This window comes from Paroedura picta, chromosome 3 (genome assembly GCF_049243985.1).
Source record: "Paroedura picta isolate Pp20150507F chromosome 3, Ppicta_v3.0, whole genome shotgun sequence".
NCBI lineage: Eukaryota > Metazoa > Chordata > Lepidosauria > Squamata > Gekkonidae > Paroedura > Paroedura picta.
Window position 1 is genome coordinate 95,841,901 of NC_135371.1, and position 16,211 is coordinate 95,858,111.

Genomic DNA, 16,211 nt, shown 5'->3' on the forward strand with positions numbered 1-16,211 from the left:
TTGTTGTTATTATAATAATAAATTATTATTATTATTATTATTAAATTTATAGTCTGCCTTCCTCCTTGGACTCAAGAAGGGTTACACGTAAAAATCCCCATAAATCCCACCCCCTAAAAACAGCACAAATCCAAAATTTACTGAGATGACAAGATCCCTCCTACCTCCCGCAGTCACCTAACAAGGGTGCGCTAGATATTCCAGCAGGACCTGAGGGGGGCCCACTGATTTTACTAATCCGGCCTCAACCAAGTTTACCTCAGTTTTAGTGCTTAATTGTGGAATGGGGTGTTTGGTAATATAGTGACTAAAGTGTGAGCTGTATGTCTCAGCTTAGCAAGGAAGATTCTTAAGCTACCTGGTAAGCTCATCTTAGGCTCAAGTCCTCAATATATCCTAAGCAACCATATATGTCCACTGTCATGATTATAATGCAGCCTTTTGTTTCTTAACAATGTCATTTGGGGGGGGGGGAATCATTGTCTCAGTTTGACATTCGGGAGTACTAAGTTAAAGTTAACACAGGGCTACATTATGTTAATAGAGCTAAAATTGTTCCTACTTTTGAAATTAAAGACATAAGGTCAAGTATACTTGGAAAACACACTTGGAAGCGAAAGTGCCTTCCACTCCCTTTGGCTCTACAAGCAATAGGTAGCTTGCTTAGCAGTAACCAGCTACTAAGAGGAAAAATCAAAATATATCTAATCAACAGCTACACAGGAAGCTGTGTAGTGCCAACACTGTCAGCATCATAGTAAAGCTTTTGTTTTTTAACAATATCCTTTTAAGGGGGGGATATTAAACGTGTTTCAGCTTGACATAAGGATTCATATATAGGTCATATACACAGACGACCAAGTTAATTTCTAAATATATCTTAGGCTCAAGTCCTAAATATATCCTAAGCAACCATAAAATGGCCTGTGATGGTTGAAAGTAGCAGCTTAACTAAAGCCACCACTGAATCACTGATTTACAAAGTCTGACCCTGCAAAACATCCACAAAAGTGGTATCGTCAAAGAAAATCTACGTAGGGAAATGTGATTGACAAGCGCACAATTCCATTGCTAGGCTCCTTCACAATAAGACGCGTAACAACTTTATATAAAACACAAACATTTTAATCCCTGTAATCAGGGACCGTTGATGTGATAAAGCTGCAGAAGTCTACAGTACAACAGACTAATGAGATCACGGAAGCCCATCTCCCTGCCAACACAGATGTTCTAAAAATTAAATCCTCTCACAGTGCGTAGAAATCACCAAGGGATTTTGCTTGTCATCTTTTAAGATTTTCTAAGTCTATTACACACCATTAACATAATTACCCACTAATAGATGTCCTGTCCATCAAATTAGACATATATATTCAAACAAATACCTTTTGACTAGCCTGGCTAAACTATCAATAGCAAAATATATCCTTAGAAATGTATTTTTGCTTGCCATGTCAGTACAATGGTAATATCAATTAAATGGTAATATCAATTCACCAATGATTTCACAATACGCTTTGTTTTGAATTTATTCCTCTCACAATCACAGAAATGAAGTTAACATTTTCTCAAAAGAACTGCAGGTATGCGTTGCCAAAATTAAGACTGCTATATCAACTCCTGACCTTCAACAGAGCTGATCAGTCTCCTGTGGTAGAGAGGATACCAGCCATAAGATCATTTCCATTAAGAGTGGGAGACTGGAATATCATATTGAAGACTGATCCGACATACCTTATGCTTCCTCTTGCCCTTGGTGGAAGTTTTGTCAGAGGATGTTTTCTGAGACTCCCTTGGATGCTTCTCAGACACATTTTTCCTTTCAACTTTTGATGGGTCTGTATCTTTGTAAGGCTTCCCTGGTATTCTGGTTAAGAGGCTCAAGTCAATCTTCACAATAAGTGGATACCTTTCATCAGGATCACTGAGTGGGGAAAGGAGTTCTTTCTCTTCCATAGGAGAGAACATTCTTTGCCGTAAAAAGTTGTCATCCTCCTCTATGGAGGGCTTGACAGGAGTCCTATTGCTCTCGGAGTACTTGGGGGTTTGTGAAGAAGGGGGCAGGCTCTCATTCTCATCAGAATCAGAAGATGAGGTACTAGTTTCTATGAATTCCTTGGATTTCTGGGAGGACTTGCCTGCTACCTTGCATTTCTTTTTCTCAGTTGTAGGCCGAGGGGAGGATTTGGGTTCCTTCTTAATGTTGGGCTTCCTGGAGCCTTTAGTGGCTGCCTTGTGTCTGTTAGAAGGGATATTTGTCGTCATGTCCAAAGGGGTTTCACTTTCTATTTTCAGTCCCCCTCTAGGAGGCTCTTCCACAGATGGTTTGTCTGCCTTTTTGGGCTGTTTTTTACCTACAGTCCTCCTTTGGATGCTTTCACTTTGAGCAGGTGATTTCTGTCTACCACGACTGCTCTCTGACCCTTTCTGGGTAGCTTTGGAATCTCTCCCTGGAGTAGAAGAAATGGACTCTTTAGATCCACTCTGATCTGCATATCCACTCCCTGAACTCTGATCTCTGCCTTCTTTTTTGTAGCTTTGTGTTGAAGGGATGTTGCTGTCCACAGAAGAAGCTGGTGATACTTTATGTGGATTCACTTTGTTCAGCCAGTTGTCAAGCTGCCACCTATTTGCTGGAGGTGGCTCAGGCTAAGGAAAGAAGGGGAACATTTGAAAAAAGAAGTTATCTCTTGTGGCTAATTAAGTGCACCAAAGCAACAAATGCAATTTTTACTGCAGCCTTGCAAATCACAGCAGCAATCAGGCAGCTGCTGTGATTCTAAAGCACAGTGCCTCTCATGTTTGCTGCCATAACTTTGTGCTGTGTTTTCCTGGACACAGGGTCACAGAAAAGGCCACTTCACACTTGTTTGCAAATCTGGGAGCAACTACTTCTCCTCTCAAACAGATTGGTAGTACTTTGCCTGGCAATTTTAGAACTAGAGCACGAGCTGTTTGTAGGATAAATGCGCATGCACGCGCACGCGTACACACACACACAAATAACACCCGAAAAGCAGAGTCAAGAGTCCTTTGCATGGGATACAAGATGGAAGACTGAATTCATTGGCAAAGCCCACCCGTTAATGTCTGAAATGGCTACTATCCTAAGCAGACGTAATTGGACATCTGAATGCAGCAGGAACAACAACAGAATTCCTACCTCTGGAGTGGCATTCTGTGATGGCTCATTGGCCTCGCTGTCACTAGAACTACTTTCACTTTCAGAGTCCGAACCAGAACTGCTCTCAGATCCACTATGACTGCTTGAGTCATCCCTGGAATTATCTGCCCCTTCACTAGTATGCTGAGATGGCTCAGAATTACTGAGGGATAAAAGAACACAAAGTTATGTTACCATTTTAAAAAATCACCAAAACTTGTGAGTAATAATATAAAGATTAATAAGAAAGCCTATTAGCAATTTTCTTGACCAGCTAAAAACACATGACAATTCAATTAGAGGTGAATTACTCCCTTCTGTTCTTTTAAAACAAAGAACTAAAATCTCAGAATTTATGAATAGTTCCATACCATATTATTTCCACCCACACAGTTTGCTACTCTAATTAGGATACTTCACTAATGAGAGAGAGCCTCTTGTGGCGCAGAGTGGTAAGGCAGCTGTCTGAAAGCTTCGCCCATGAGGCTGGGAGTTCGATCCCAGCAGCCGGCTCAAGGTTGACTCAGCCTTCCATCCTTCCGAGGTCGGTAAAATGAGTACCCAGCTTGCTGGGGGGTAAAACGGTAATGACTGGGGAAGGCACTGGCAAACCACCCCGTATTGAGTCTGCCATGAAAACGCTGGAGGGCGTCACCCCAAGGGTCAGACATGACTCGGTGCTTGCACAGGGGATACCTTTACCTTTACTAATGAGAGAGACCCTGATTATATCTGGGTCAGTTGCTCTCTCTTAACCTAAGCTGTCTCTTAGGGGTGTTGTAAGATTAAACTGAGAAAAAGGTACCTTTATGCACACTGTTCTCAGCTCAAGATATGATCATGAGATAGACAGAGAAAGTTATATTGACCACAGATGCTTACCTCCCAGGGGTACCTCTTGGCACTGTCTTATCTGAATCCTGTAATTAAAGTATTTTATATTGTATATAAAAGCAGAAGAGAAAAGTACAGCATTTGCAACTCAGCTACCTTATTCTAGCATCTATAAAATGCTGCCCAAGTGTAAAGGAATATATGCAATGGTTATAACCAACATAAAGTGCAGTTCACAAGAGCCATATGTTAATTTCTATAATTTGGTAATGTTTAAAACCAAGAATACACAGGCATCAACAGGAGATCAATTCAGAGGTGAAGGAGAATATTATCACATCAAATCTCTTCTGATAGGAATTGTTTGTCAATTTACAAGACTTTACAAACAATATGTCCCTGTCTTCTACATTCTCAAAATAACCCTGTCAATTTTTATTATGCTCTTAAAAATACTTCTAGCACATACCTGTTCACCATCACTGTCTTCACTACTGGTGACTGTTAAATCATTTATCAGTACACTAGGTAAGAGGAAAAAAGAGGGTAAGGTTTTCAAAAAGTATTTTCTACCATTTGCTACTATAATGCAAGCACAGTTGTATCATGTAATGTCATGAGCCAGTGATGCATTGGGGCAAGAAATCACAAGAAGGATTCAATCAGTGTAGTGTCTCTGGATAGTGCAACTGAACTAGCAAATTTTCACCACATAACTTGGAAGTGAGTAAAGTAGCAATGTGATATGGACTGGAGAGGAGGTGGGCATATTAAGCAGAATTATATCCATATTACCACAGCTTGTACCAAAGTACTACTGCAGCACAAGAGATGAAGGCGTAAAGACTAAGAACGACCAGTGGTCTTACCTGTGAGGGGCCCTTCTCCACAGAGGTATAGGAATACATCTTGGGTTGTTCCATTCTCCGGGTCAGGGAGGCAGGCTCACTTTTTCCCCCTCCTTCTTCCCAAGTGGGCATGCCTCTCTTCTCCAGTTTGAGACTTCCACCGCTAGATCACAATACTCGCCCCTCAGAACATCACCCTAAACTTGAGTGAAAAAACAGGAAAGGAACAGATAACAGAAAAGGTGCTAACAGGCCAACAGCAATAGAAAAGATAACAACTTGCAACTTCTGGGGAGGTTGAAGATGTCTTCCTAGACCTCTGGGGAGAAGGACCCCTCACAGGTAAAACCACTGGTCGTTCTCCCCCAGAGGCGGAAGACAGCTTGGGACCTCCCCGAGTAGTGTCCCCCAGGGTGGGAAGTTGCTCATGTTGAAATGACCTCTTGTAGAACCGCCCTGCCAAAGACAGCATCAGCAGAACTAAAGCGGACTATTTTATTGTGCTTTGTGAAGGTAGAAACTGATGACCATGTGGCAGCCTTACAGATTTTTTCCACTGGCACATGATTAATAGATGCTGCCTTAGTTGCCTCACTGCGTACAGAGTGTGCCAGTATTCCTTCTGGGACTTGGACTCCCGAAGCCTTATAAACCTCCACAATGCAGTCCTTCAGACACTTGCTGATTGAAGATTTGGACATCCTATTCCCCTTGTTTGGAGCTGTGATTGAAATGAAGATCAATTCTGTCTTTCTGAAGTCAGCTGTCCTAATTAGAAAAGGCTTCAGAGCCCTCCGTACATCCAAAAAATGCCAGATCCTCTCTAATCGGTGTTTGGGATCTGGACAGAAGGATGGCAAATGAATCTCTTGTAGCCGATGGAAGCTAGAGTTGACCTTGGGAACAAAGGCCGGATCCAGTCGAAGTGAAACCTTATCCTTATGGAACGTGCAGACCTTTGGATTGGATGAAAGGGCCCCCAGCTCCCCAACTCTTCTGGCCGAAGTAACTGCGACTAGGAATAACACCTGCATTCCAAGAAATTTCAAGCCAATTTCAGACTGGCTCAAAGGGATGCTTAGTCAGAGTGTTCAGAACCAGGTTGAGTTTCCAGGTAGGGAATCTATGACGTACCGGAGGCCCTAGCACCGACGCTCCCTTTAGGAACTGGATTACATGAGGATGTCATGATAGGCTCTTCTCCTTAACTGTTGGAATAACGGTGGCTATCGCTGCGACTTGTCTCTGCAAAGTAGCCATCTTGAGACCTTGACCAATCCCATCTTGGAGGAAGGCTAGAATATCACCTAAGGTTGGTGAGTATAAGGAAAACTTTTTTCTTCTGCACCAACCCCTGAATACTCTCCATGTGCACTCATAGATGCGTTTTGTGGAAGCCCTTCTCGCCGCCAGCAGGGTATTGTGACCTTTGTGTCATATCCCTTCTTCACGTAGCGCTCCCTCTCAGCCTCCAAGCAGCTAGGTGGTACCATCCGAGATCCCGATGCCAGAAAGGACCCTGCTGCAGTAGGTCCGGAACCAAAGGAAGATGAAAGGGATCGGCGATCACCATTTGTAGGGTTGTGGGAAACCACGGTCTTCTTGGTCATACTGGAGCCAGAAGGATCAAATCTGCATTGAGTGCTCTTATCTTCCTTAGAAGCCGTGGAATTACTGGTACAGGCGGGAAAGCATATAGAAGTCCGTCCGGCCAAGGAGAAGTCAAGGGATCCGTCGCCTCTGCTTGTTGACGAAGGTATCGGGAGAAAAACCTCGGAACCTGGTGGTATAGATGGGATGGAAAAAGATCCACTATGGGGACACCAAATCTTTCTGTGATGCTCAGAAACACCGACTTCTTGAGCATCCATTCCGTCTCTGAAAGGGTAGATCTGCTTAGTCACTCTGCCTGGCAGTTCTCCACCCCTCGAATATGCTCCGCTTGAAGCGACAGCAGATGGCATTCTACGAAGTGAATGGCCTCCTTGTGCATCTGTACTGAACGAGAACCCCCTGATGATTTATATATGCACATGTGGCAATGTTGTCCGTCCGTATTAAAACAGCCTTGTTTTGCAGACAGGGCTTCAATCTTGAGTCAAAAATACCGCCCTCAATTCCAAGACATTTATGGGAAGTTGACTCTCGTGAGGGTAGCACCGACCCTGTACCAGGTTGCTCTTGGTTGTGGCGCCCCAGCCACTGAGGCTTGCATCCGTGAAGATCTCCACCTCCTGCAAAAGAATAAATTTCTTCCCTTTGGAGAGATTGTCTGCTTGGGTCCACCACCTGAGGCTGTCCTTCACCCGAGTGGGCAACTGTAACGTCATGTGCTTCTTGTGAACAATGCTCACGTGATGGGAACGCAAAAAGGCTTGTAGCTCCCTTGAGAGAAGCCTGGCCCACTGGACCGTATCCAGACACAAAATAAATAGACCCACTAGTCTCGCCAGCGTCATGAGTAGGGAACAATCTTAGTTGATGTCCTGGGTTGCTAGGTCTTGGATTTTCTGAATCCTCTTCTCCGTGGTGAAGAGTGCCCCTTTCTGAGTGTCTATCAGTATCCTTAGATGCTCCATCTTCTGAGATGGTGACAGAGAGCTCTTTTGAAAATTGATTATGAACCCGAACCTCTGGAGGGTCTCTACCACTAGGGTGGTGTTGGTGATGACCACATCCTGTTATGGGGACCTGGTCATCTAGGTACGGGTGCACATGCACCTTGAGGTTCCTCAGAAGAACTATGGGGTTTATGAGGACCTTTGAGAATACTCGGTCGCCAATGACAGTCCAAAAGGTAAAGCTCGGAATTGATAATGTTGGCCGTCTACACAGAATCTGAGAAACTGCTTGTGCGAGTGATTTATGAGCACGTGGAAATAAGTCCTCCTGCAGATCCAACTAAGTGAGGAACTCTCCCTGCTGGATAGCTTCCTTGATTGAGAGAAGGGTCTCCATTCTGAACTTCCTTGCTCTTACTGCCCAATTAAATCTCTTCAGGTCTAGTATTGCCCTCCAATCATCGTTTTTTGGGAACTGTGAAGAAGATGGAGTAGAGATCTCGACCCCGTTCGTGATCCAGAACCTTTTCTATGGCCCTTATCTGCAACAAGTGGGCAATGGCTTTTAGAGTCCTTAGACTTTTTTCCGTGCAATTGCTTAGAGGAGATTGGAGGAAAAATTCTGGTGGGGGACGTATGAACTCGATTGAATAGCCTTTTGAGACTACTTCTATGGCCCAATTGTCCTGGACCTGAGAAGACCACACCTGTGTGAACAGTTGTAGTCTGCCCCCCACCGGAATGCTTCATAGTCAGTCGTTATTTTGCTTAGGTTCTCTGTCTGACTTGTCAAGGCGCTGGTTTTTGTAAAACTTTTGTTCAAAACCACCCCTTCTGTAGGGCTGTCTTTACTGGGACCAGGCTTGCCTCCTGTCCTGTCTGTTCTTAGGAAAGGAGCCACGAAAGGAATTGTTTGAATAAGGTCTGCGGTCATTCTTCCTGATAAATCTAGGCATGCCTCTCTTCTTCTCCTTTGAGTCAGTTAGAACCCTGTCTAAGGATTCTCCAAACAATTTTTCTCTGTGGAATTGGTAAGCAGTGAAAATTGTCTTGACATCCACTTGCCAGGCCCTAAGCCACAGTACTCTGTGTGCTGCAGATGCAGAAGCCATGGTGCGGGCATTAAAAATTGCTGCATCCAGAGTAGCATCAGCGACGAAAGATACTCCTTGTAGTATTCTATTTGCTCCCTCTAGGAGGTGCTTGTCTTTTTCACCCAAAAGTTGTACCGTCTTCCTGGCCCAAACTACAGTGGCTCTCATCACGATTGAGGATACAGAAGAAGCTCTCAGTGCCATAGCAGCCACCTCGTGGGCCTTGCACAAGGCAAAATCTGCTTTCTTGTCCATGGTATCCTTTACAGAACCCTCTCCATCTTCCAAGAAGGCCAGGTGCTTGCAGAGCCACTACTGCTGCATCCACGGCTGGTACCTGCAAAAAACGCTCAGCGTAATCAGGCAGTATATATAATTTCTTAGCATAGGATGAGAACTGTTTATTTGCCATGGCCTTGACCTATTCTTTTTTAATTTGTCTTTCAAAATAATCAGGAAAAGGGAAGATTCTGAGAGAGTAGTCTTCTGGTGGAAAGAACTCTGAGTTCCCCAAAGGCCTTTTTGGTCTGCTAGGCCCTTCCTCTGGATCCTCCAGGGGATTTGGCTTCAAGGCAAGGGCAGCTAATGTCTTATCTAGTAAGGAGGAACAATCTTCTATTTTAAAGAAAACTTTTGAAGGTTCTGGGAGTTCAATATCAACCTCCAGTCCTTCATCAGTAAGAAAGGCCATGTCCTGTCTAGGATTAACATTAGAATCTGAGTCAGAAAAGTGCTGTGAAACCATTTCTTGAGGATAGCTCCTCTTCCTTGCTGTTTTGGTGGGCCATGACTGCCTAGGATGGGACCTATCTGAGTCATAACCCCTAGACCGGGAGGGGGGGGGGAAGGAGAAGAATCCGAGTGCCCCTTGCTTCTAGTCCCCAGAGCCCTCCATATGGGCTGAAGTTGGCTTGTTAATAGCCTCTATCAAAGCATTTGGTAAGAAATTTTGCCCATCAGGCCTTACTGTATCCTGTGATGTTGTATCCATGCCGGTAGGCCTCATTTCGGCCTCCTGGGAAGTCTCCATTTCCCTCCAGGACATGGGCTGCAACGCCCTCCTCCGAGAGAAATTCTTCTTCTACTCTCCTGGTCGCCATGAGGCCCTCTTAGCACAGTCAGGGAGTCTCAAAAACTGCGCAAAAAGCCGCTGCCTCACCTGAAGCCTCAGATGGCTTAGAGGCTCCCAACCGCCCGAAGTGCAAGAAAGAAAGTAAAGAAGGGAAAGAACTTCTTAGAGATTAGGTAAGGAGGTTAGAAAAATAGGAATGAGTTAGATAGAAGTTATTTTGAATAAGGCCTGCTAGCAGAGCTAGAAGAACGTGCTCTCCCTGATCAAGAGGCAGGAAAGAACTGGAGAAGAGAGGTATGCCCACTCAGGAAGAAGGAGGGGGGGAAAAGTGAGTCTGCCTCCCTGAACCGGAGAATGGAACAACCCAAGATGTCTTCCGCCTCTGGGGGAGAACAAAGGCAATCTCTCAAAGAAATAAGTGGCAAAGACAAAATGAATAAAACCTATACCAACAAGACTGGTTGCTGACACAGAATACAAGTGACTATGATCACAAACAGGAAGTGAACAGGAAAGTATTAGTGACTGTTAAAGAACATTAAATAAATGGCCAAGTAACAAATGCAGTTTGTCAGACCCCAGCACTCATAGAATCTGGCTGACAATTAAACAGGGATCTATCTCATGTGCTCTCTTAGATACTTTTGGGTTTGCAGCACACTACAGTTTGCCATTACTTCTACACTGGTAAATGGTTTATGCTTATCTTACAAAAATTCTGAAGTGGGAATTCACTAGCAATACACACAACACTTTTGAGTATTCAATGGACATACAGGGGAGTGGGTACAAATGCACTGGACTCTCCTCTCTGTGATCTCTGGTTTGTGGTGCCTATATACAGTGTACACTCCCTCATTGTGATAAAAAACATTTCAAAAGCATTCACGGGGAGAGAGAATATACCCTCTCCATGTGTAGGTGCCATGCTTGCAATGAACGACACTCTACCACCCACAACATACTCGATCTATTAAAATGTTTATAGCCACCACTCCTCTTGGCTCAAGACAGCCTATGAATCATAATTTAAAGTCCCACAATTTAACACCAACAAAATAATCCCAAGTGACTAGACATTTCTAGGTGGTGAGAGTGGGACCACCACACTCACTCTCTATTCATTGACTGGACATGCTGACAGGTTATTTGTAGTTTGGTTACTGTAGTTTGGAATCCTTATTTACAAGGCAAAAACAAATCATGATTTACCAACTACAGTCTGCTATGAACCAGGAAATATCTAATTATCTAGTCCCATGTGAAAGAAGTAGAAATGTATCCCTAAGGTTTTTTTTTAAACTGAGCTATGGTATTGCCAATTAATGACAGCGAACTATCAGGTTCACCAGTTATATTGAAATATGTCAAATAGAACTGAAGGGATTCCAATACCCATATTCATTTTGATTTACTGTACTGCTGCCCTGCAGCAAGTGTTGCATTTAATGTTTCATTCAATAAATGTATTCAAATAGAAAAAATGTATTAACAGGCATTTAAGAACCACACTTCATATCACTGTAACAATCATAGCTTCTTACTCTGTCTGGTTTGATTCACATCTATAGTGGGGAGAAAAAATAGAAACAGAGTTAAAATGTTCAACCTGATAAGTAGTTTCAGATCTAAAAACAAATTTTGGCGATGCCAGTCTAACACACACAGCTAATCTGTGCCATAAAAAGGCATTTTAAAAGAAATACAGTCACACCAACTCCAATGCCCTCTAGTACCACATTAAAGGATAAAGGCATCATTAGATTGATGGATAAATATTAAACTTCATCCATCCAGGCCAGATGGTAGAGGCCTTGAAGACCTTTAACAGCCTAGTCTGAGCACGTCACTTATCTGGGTGATGGAGAAGCCTACATTCAAGGCTCCAAAATGGGGGGGGGGGGGGGGAGACACACCAACAACTATCAATTAGTTCTGGAAATACATAAGTAATAGGAAACCCAAAATCTTTGTATTTGGGTTTGGGATTCAGCTTTAAAAAACTGTTCATGTGACCATCGCAGACACACACATTAAGCCACTTTGAGACTTCTTTTGGTGGAGAAAAGCCACCAAAGAACCAACTCTTCTTCTCCTGATTAAAGCAGTAGTACCTGTCTCTGGTTCCAGGCTCAGTTAATAATGTGAATTAAAGTTCCATCACAATCATGCACTGACGAGAAGGAATTAGAAAATAAGTGATATTTCTTTGCAATTCTTTGTAATAGTTACATCTCTAAAGGTATAACTCCAGAACCAAACAGAGAGAAACAGACCTATCCACTGGCAATATAATAAATGTAGTCATAAAAGAAAGAAAAGCGTCCTATTTTTGTAATTTTCCTTGTTTCTTTATTCTGTAGGACTTCTGTCAGAACGGAATCCAGGTAATATCCGTTTTCAGTGAGAGTCTTTCATCAGTGACAAGTCCTTATATATATTAATAGTATAATACTGGCCACAGGCTCACATAGGTATGGGGATACCGGTCTGTATTGACACATTCCGTCCTACAGAATAAAGAAACAAGGAAAACTACAAAAATAGGACGCTTTTCTTTCTTTTATGAATACATTTATTATATTGCCAGTGGATAGGTCTGTTTCTCTCTGTTTGGTTTAATTATTAGACCGTCCTTCTTATACTCTTATAACTCTAGAACCTCCAGGAGGATCATATTCCTATCATGAACACTTTTATATTATCTTTGTAAACACTGCAAAAGAAACTGAAATGTCTTTATAAAGAACACTTACGATTTGGACTGATGGCTATTAGATGCTTTTGACGAAGGGTTGTATCTTTCTGGAGGTAAAAGGAAAATAAGTGCTTGAAATCTAAATATACAACATACAGAATTTCAAAAAATACCTGGAGGAAACAATGGGCTGGACAGAGATGGCATTGTCAGGAACAGTGCAAGCACGTGTTATCTAGCACAGTCCTGTCAATGCACCTGAGTCATGATGCAATAGCCTTTTCTTTATTCCACATTCTTGACTCACCAATTAATTATGCACTAGACCTACAATTCTCTTCCTTAATAACTAGCATATGGTTATTCAGATTTCTTTTAATGTGAATAGAAGAGCTAGCAGAGAAAGATCACCAAAATAGCAGACACATTTCATGGTCTGCAAAATGGAGCAATGGTGATGTCTCGTTTACTTTCAAAGCATAGATGAATTCCGAAGAGAAGCCAGGCACTGTTTCAGACAAAACACTTTTTATCTCACTTGATGCATTTATTTGGTAGTACTAGAAACTTCACAGCAGCCTCATTATCACCTCCACATCTAACTAAGCAAGGAGCGAGTTCTCCAAGGCAAGAAGTAACATACAGCAGTACCAACGTGCCTTGTTCTTGCAAGCTGGCCAGAATATAGCAATAAAGATTTTTTTTAAACCACCACTAAAATCAACAGGACTTGTTTTGATTTCCATTTATTTCTCAGCTGGAATATATTCACACTTTTTGTGTTGCTAAAAGATGCACTAGGAAGACTGTATATACTGTGGGCAAATGATGAAGAAACTGGAAAATGCTAGTAATTCATTAGGTGTTGTGGCTATTGTGTTGCTATCTGCAACTGTATTACCATTCCCAAGTGGATGTGAGCAACTGTCCTCAGACCGTGCCAAGACAGTGGTGCTGGGAGGGCGATGTTGCTAGTAGCACACTGTACACTGTGCCCTAAGTGGGTGCATGAAAAGTGCTGTCAGAGGCTGTTCTGGGCTTCTAAAAGGCACAGTAGGGGGAAACAACATCACCTGTTGCCATCGTGCCACAGGACCAATCAGGCTAAAGTCCTTACAATAATTTTAAACAGCTAAATTTCCCTCTAAAACAGCATTGCTGGCCATGGGTTAGAGCCATGTTTGCTGTGACATGTACTTGGCTCACAGTTATCTGCCTTAAAGAAGGTATAGTCTGATGCTATAAATTAAATGGTATAATCAGCTTCATGCAGCCTCTGTAAAAAAGCAGGAAGTATTTTGGAGACAGAGAAGAGTGAGAGCTGGCACAGTCACACACAGGTTTCTGTCATAAGCAGTACCTGCTTTTAATTATGTCCCTATAAGAGAATATAAATACGCTATAAGTAGTGAAACTGCTCTGCTGTTTATTCTTCTTATCTACAGCTATTAATTCATTTCCAATGTATGTTAAAGAGCTAATATAGATTTCTTGAACAAAATGCATTAAGACATCAAGCACTGAAAAGTTCTAGAATTACTCTTCAATAAGCTATTTCTAAGCAGTTTGCATAAAAATTTGTACTAATCAAAAAAACAAAAACAAGGTACAAAGATTGGTTTAACTGGCCAAGGATCCACTGAAAGACTATCACTAGATAACATTTATTCAAATGAATAAAGCCTCATATAACAAATGTATTTTGAATGAAAATCCTAGAATAGAAATAGATTACAGATTATAAAAACAATTTTCATAAACAATTTTAACCTTACTTTGTTCTCCAGTGCCAAAATTAGACTGCTGAGTTTCCTGGAAGAATATCAAAAGTTACTTGTCTCTTAAAGATAAAGATGTACTGAGAAAAATAAAACTTCAGTCATGCTTGCCTCTGATTATTATTTATTATTATTATTATTACTGAAGTACATAGCTGGAAAACTGCAAGACTGCAGGAACTATCTGAATCTATCCCAAAATTAAGAGGATCTGCAAACTTAAATTTTTTTTCCCTTATGGTTTTGTTTCAGATTTCACTTTTCTGGTTCCAAATAATTTCAAGGGGCATAACTGAGCCGTGTTTTATGAAGGATCAAGCACATATTCATATTCATACATAAATAAATACAGTTGCATCAGTCAACTCATGGAAAATGAAAGAATGGGCACTGTCAATCTGTGGTGGGAGAGCTACTGTTGAGAGATAAAGTTCAGAATGAAAACTATAAACAGTCCAACATATGTTAATATGTATGGAAAGTTCCTTAAATATGCAACTTATTGTGGACAAGAACTAAATGAGAGTTGCTTTGAAATCATATCCAGAAAGTTACTAGCCCACAAAAGTCTGCCCAGTCCCGCCTTCCAATACATTAGCCAACCGTAGGATATGAGCCTTGATAGGATGTGTGTGCATGTAATAACCATACGAACTATAAATACTTCCCAGCTTGGAGGCAATTCAGCAGGCATCTACCAACAAGCCTTAACCAGCCAACAGTTGGAGTTCAACTCATGCTTAATTATGTAGAGCCATGAACACAAGAACTTTTCCACACACTTATCAAGATGGGGTTAAAGGAGTAACACAAAACAATAAAGCTGACCCACTGTAACCAGTAACCATGTATGGTTATTTTATGAAACTCACTGCCACGCATGCTTTATGTAGCTTTACTAAAATTAATAAAACAGGATCCGTAATATTGGGGGAGGGGGAGAAATGGGATAAATAGACAACATATATAACACATTTATGATTATTACGACGTAATTTTTGTCCAAGTTAATACAAAAGAGGGCCGTGAAAAGTGCTAAACTATCATTTATTCTCTTGGGACTAATAATTGGGTCCAGACAATAATTTCTATGAACAAAAGGCACTACCATTAGCAAAACAAAACTTCCCTACCTTTCTCCTCCTGCATTTCACTGTTCTCACTGAAATGCCACTCCTGTTGGACAGGAGGAGCCACCCAGGAACAACATGAGAGGCAAGCAGGAGGTTTGTAGCAAGAGGGCGGGAAATCAACAAAAATTAATATTTTGTTCTCTCTGACCAAGTCAAAAGCTTTTTGGGGGAAAAGCAAAACAAAAAAGAGTTGATTCCTCAAAAATAAAACAATTATGATTTAATGAAAGAAGCATCCATGCTCTATGATATAAAATAAATGGCAATGGAAAAAGAATTCTAAGCAAAGCAGTTTTCATGCCTGTGCACATTACAGATATGTTTCACTACCAGCAATTTTAAATATCTATACACTGCAAGCCTACAAAGAAGATCCAGTTAAGTTATCCCTGTGCTAAGCAGAGGTACACCTCAGGGGAAAAAAAATAAGAATCAGCTCAGCCACCTGCTCACGTTAAATTGCTGTTTTTAAATCTCATGAAGCAACCCCGGATCATTCATGGTTAGACTGGCTGCGCAAGATTTCAAGATGTGTAAGAGAACATGAAGTACTAAGTACGGAAACAGCATAGCTGGAATTTCCTAACAGGAAGAAAATCTGAACAATTAATGACCTCATGTTCTGAATGCCAGGAATGATTCCACGTTTTTCTAGGAGCAATTTTGGGGGGACTGAGCAGCCATCAAAGAGTAGGGCAAAAATTCTAGCTCATGATAAAGGTAAACAGGATTAAGGGGAAGGGGGAGAGAAAAAGCCAGAACAGACTTTAGAGACACAAAAGAAGTTAATGCCAATGTTGCATTATGAAAGTTGAAGTACACAATAGTAGTTTTGTCATTAAAGTTTCAGCTACAGTTATAATAATGGGTGTGCTGTCTACTGACCTTGGTTGGGAATGGAAATTTTGAAGGTTCAGTTTTGCAAGGCGTGTGAATAGCTGTCAATGGAGGTGGCCAAATGTGGGTCATCTCCTATAGTCACACAAAGCCCAAAACAATTATACAAGAATGTTAATGCAAACAGAACATA

The 16,211-nt window shown here is 41.7% G+C and overlaps 1 protein-coding gene across 3 annotated transcripts in view; it reads right to left on the minus strand.

The window, feature by feature from the left end:
- The window catches only part of AFF4 (ALF transcription elongation factor 4), an 80,336-nt gene that overhangs the window by 24,072 nt on the left and 40,053 nt on the right, over positions 1–16,211 (minus strand). For all 3 annotated transcript variants that reach the window (XM_077326924.1, XM_077326923.1, XM_077326922.1), the window contains 8 exons: positions 16,067–16,153; positions 14,046–14,082; positions 12,329–12,377; positions 11,117–11,137; positions 4,467–4,521; positions 4,046–4,083; positions 3,164–3,326; positions 1,735–2,649 (listed from right to left, as the gene is read on the minus strand). In XM_077326924.1, the coding sequence (XP_077183039.1) occupies positions 1,735–2,649; positions 3,164–3,326; positions 4,046–4,083; positions 4,467–4,521; positions 11,117–11,137; positions 12,329–12,377; positions 14,046–14,082; positions 16,067–16,153 (1,365 nt within the window). The remainder of the gene's footprint in view (positions 1–1,734; positions 2,650–3,163; positions 3,327–4,045; positions 4,084–4,466; positions 4,522–11,116; positions 11,138–12,328; positions 12,378–14,045; positions 14,083–16,066; positions 16,154–16,211) is intronic.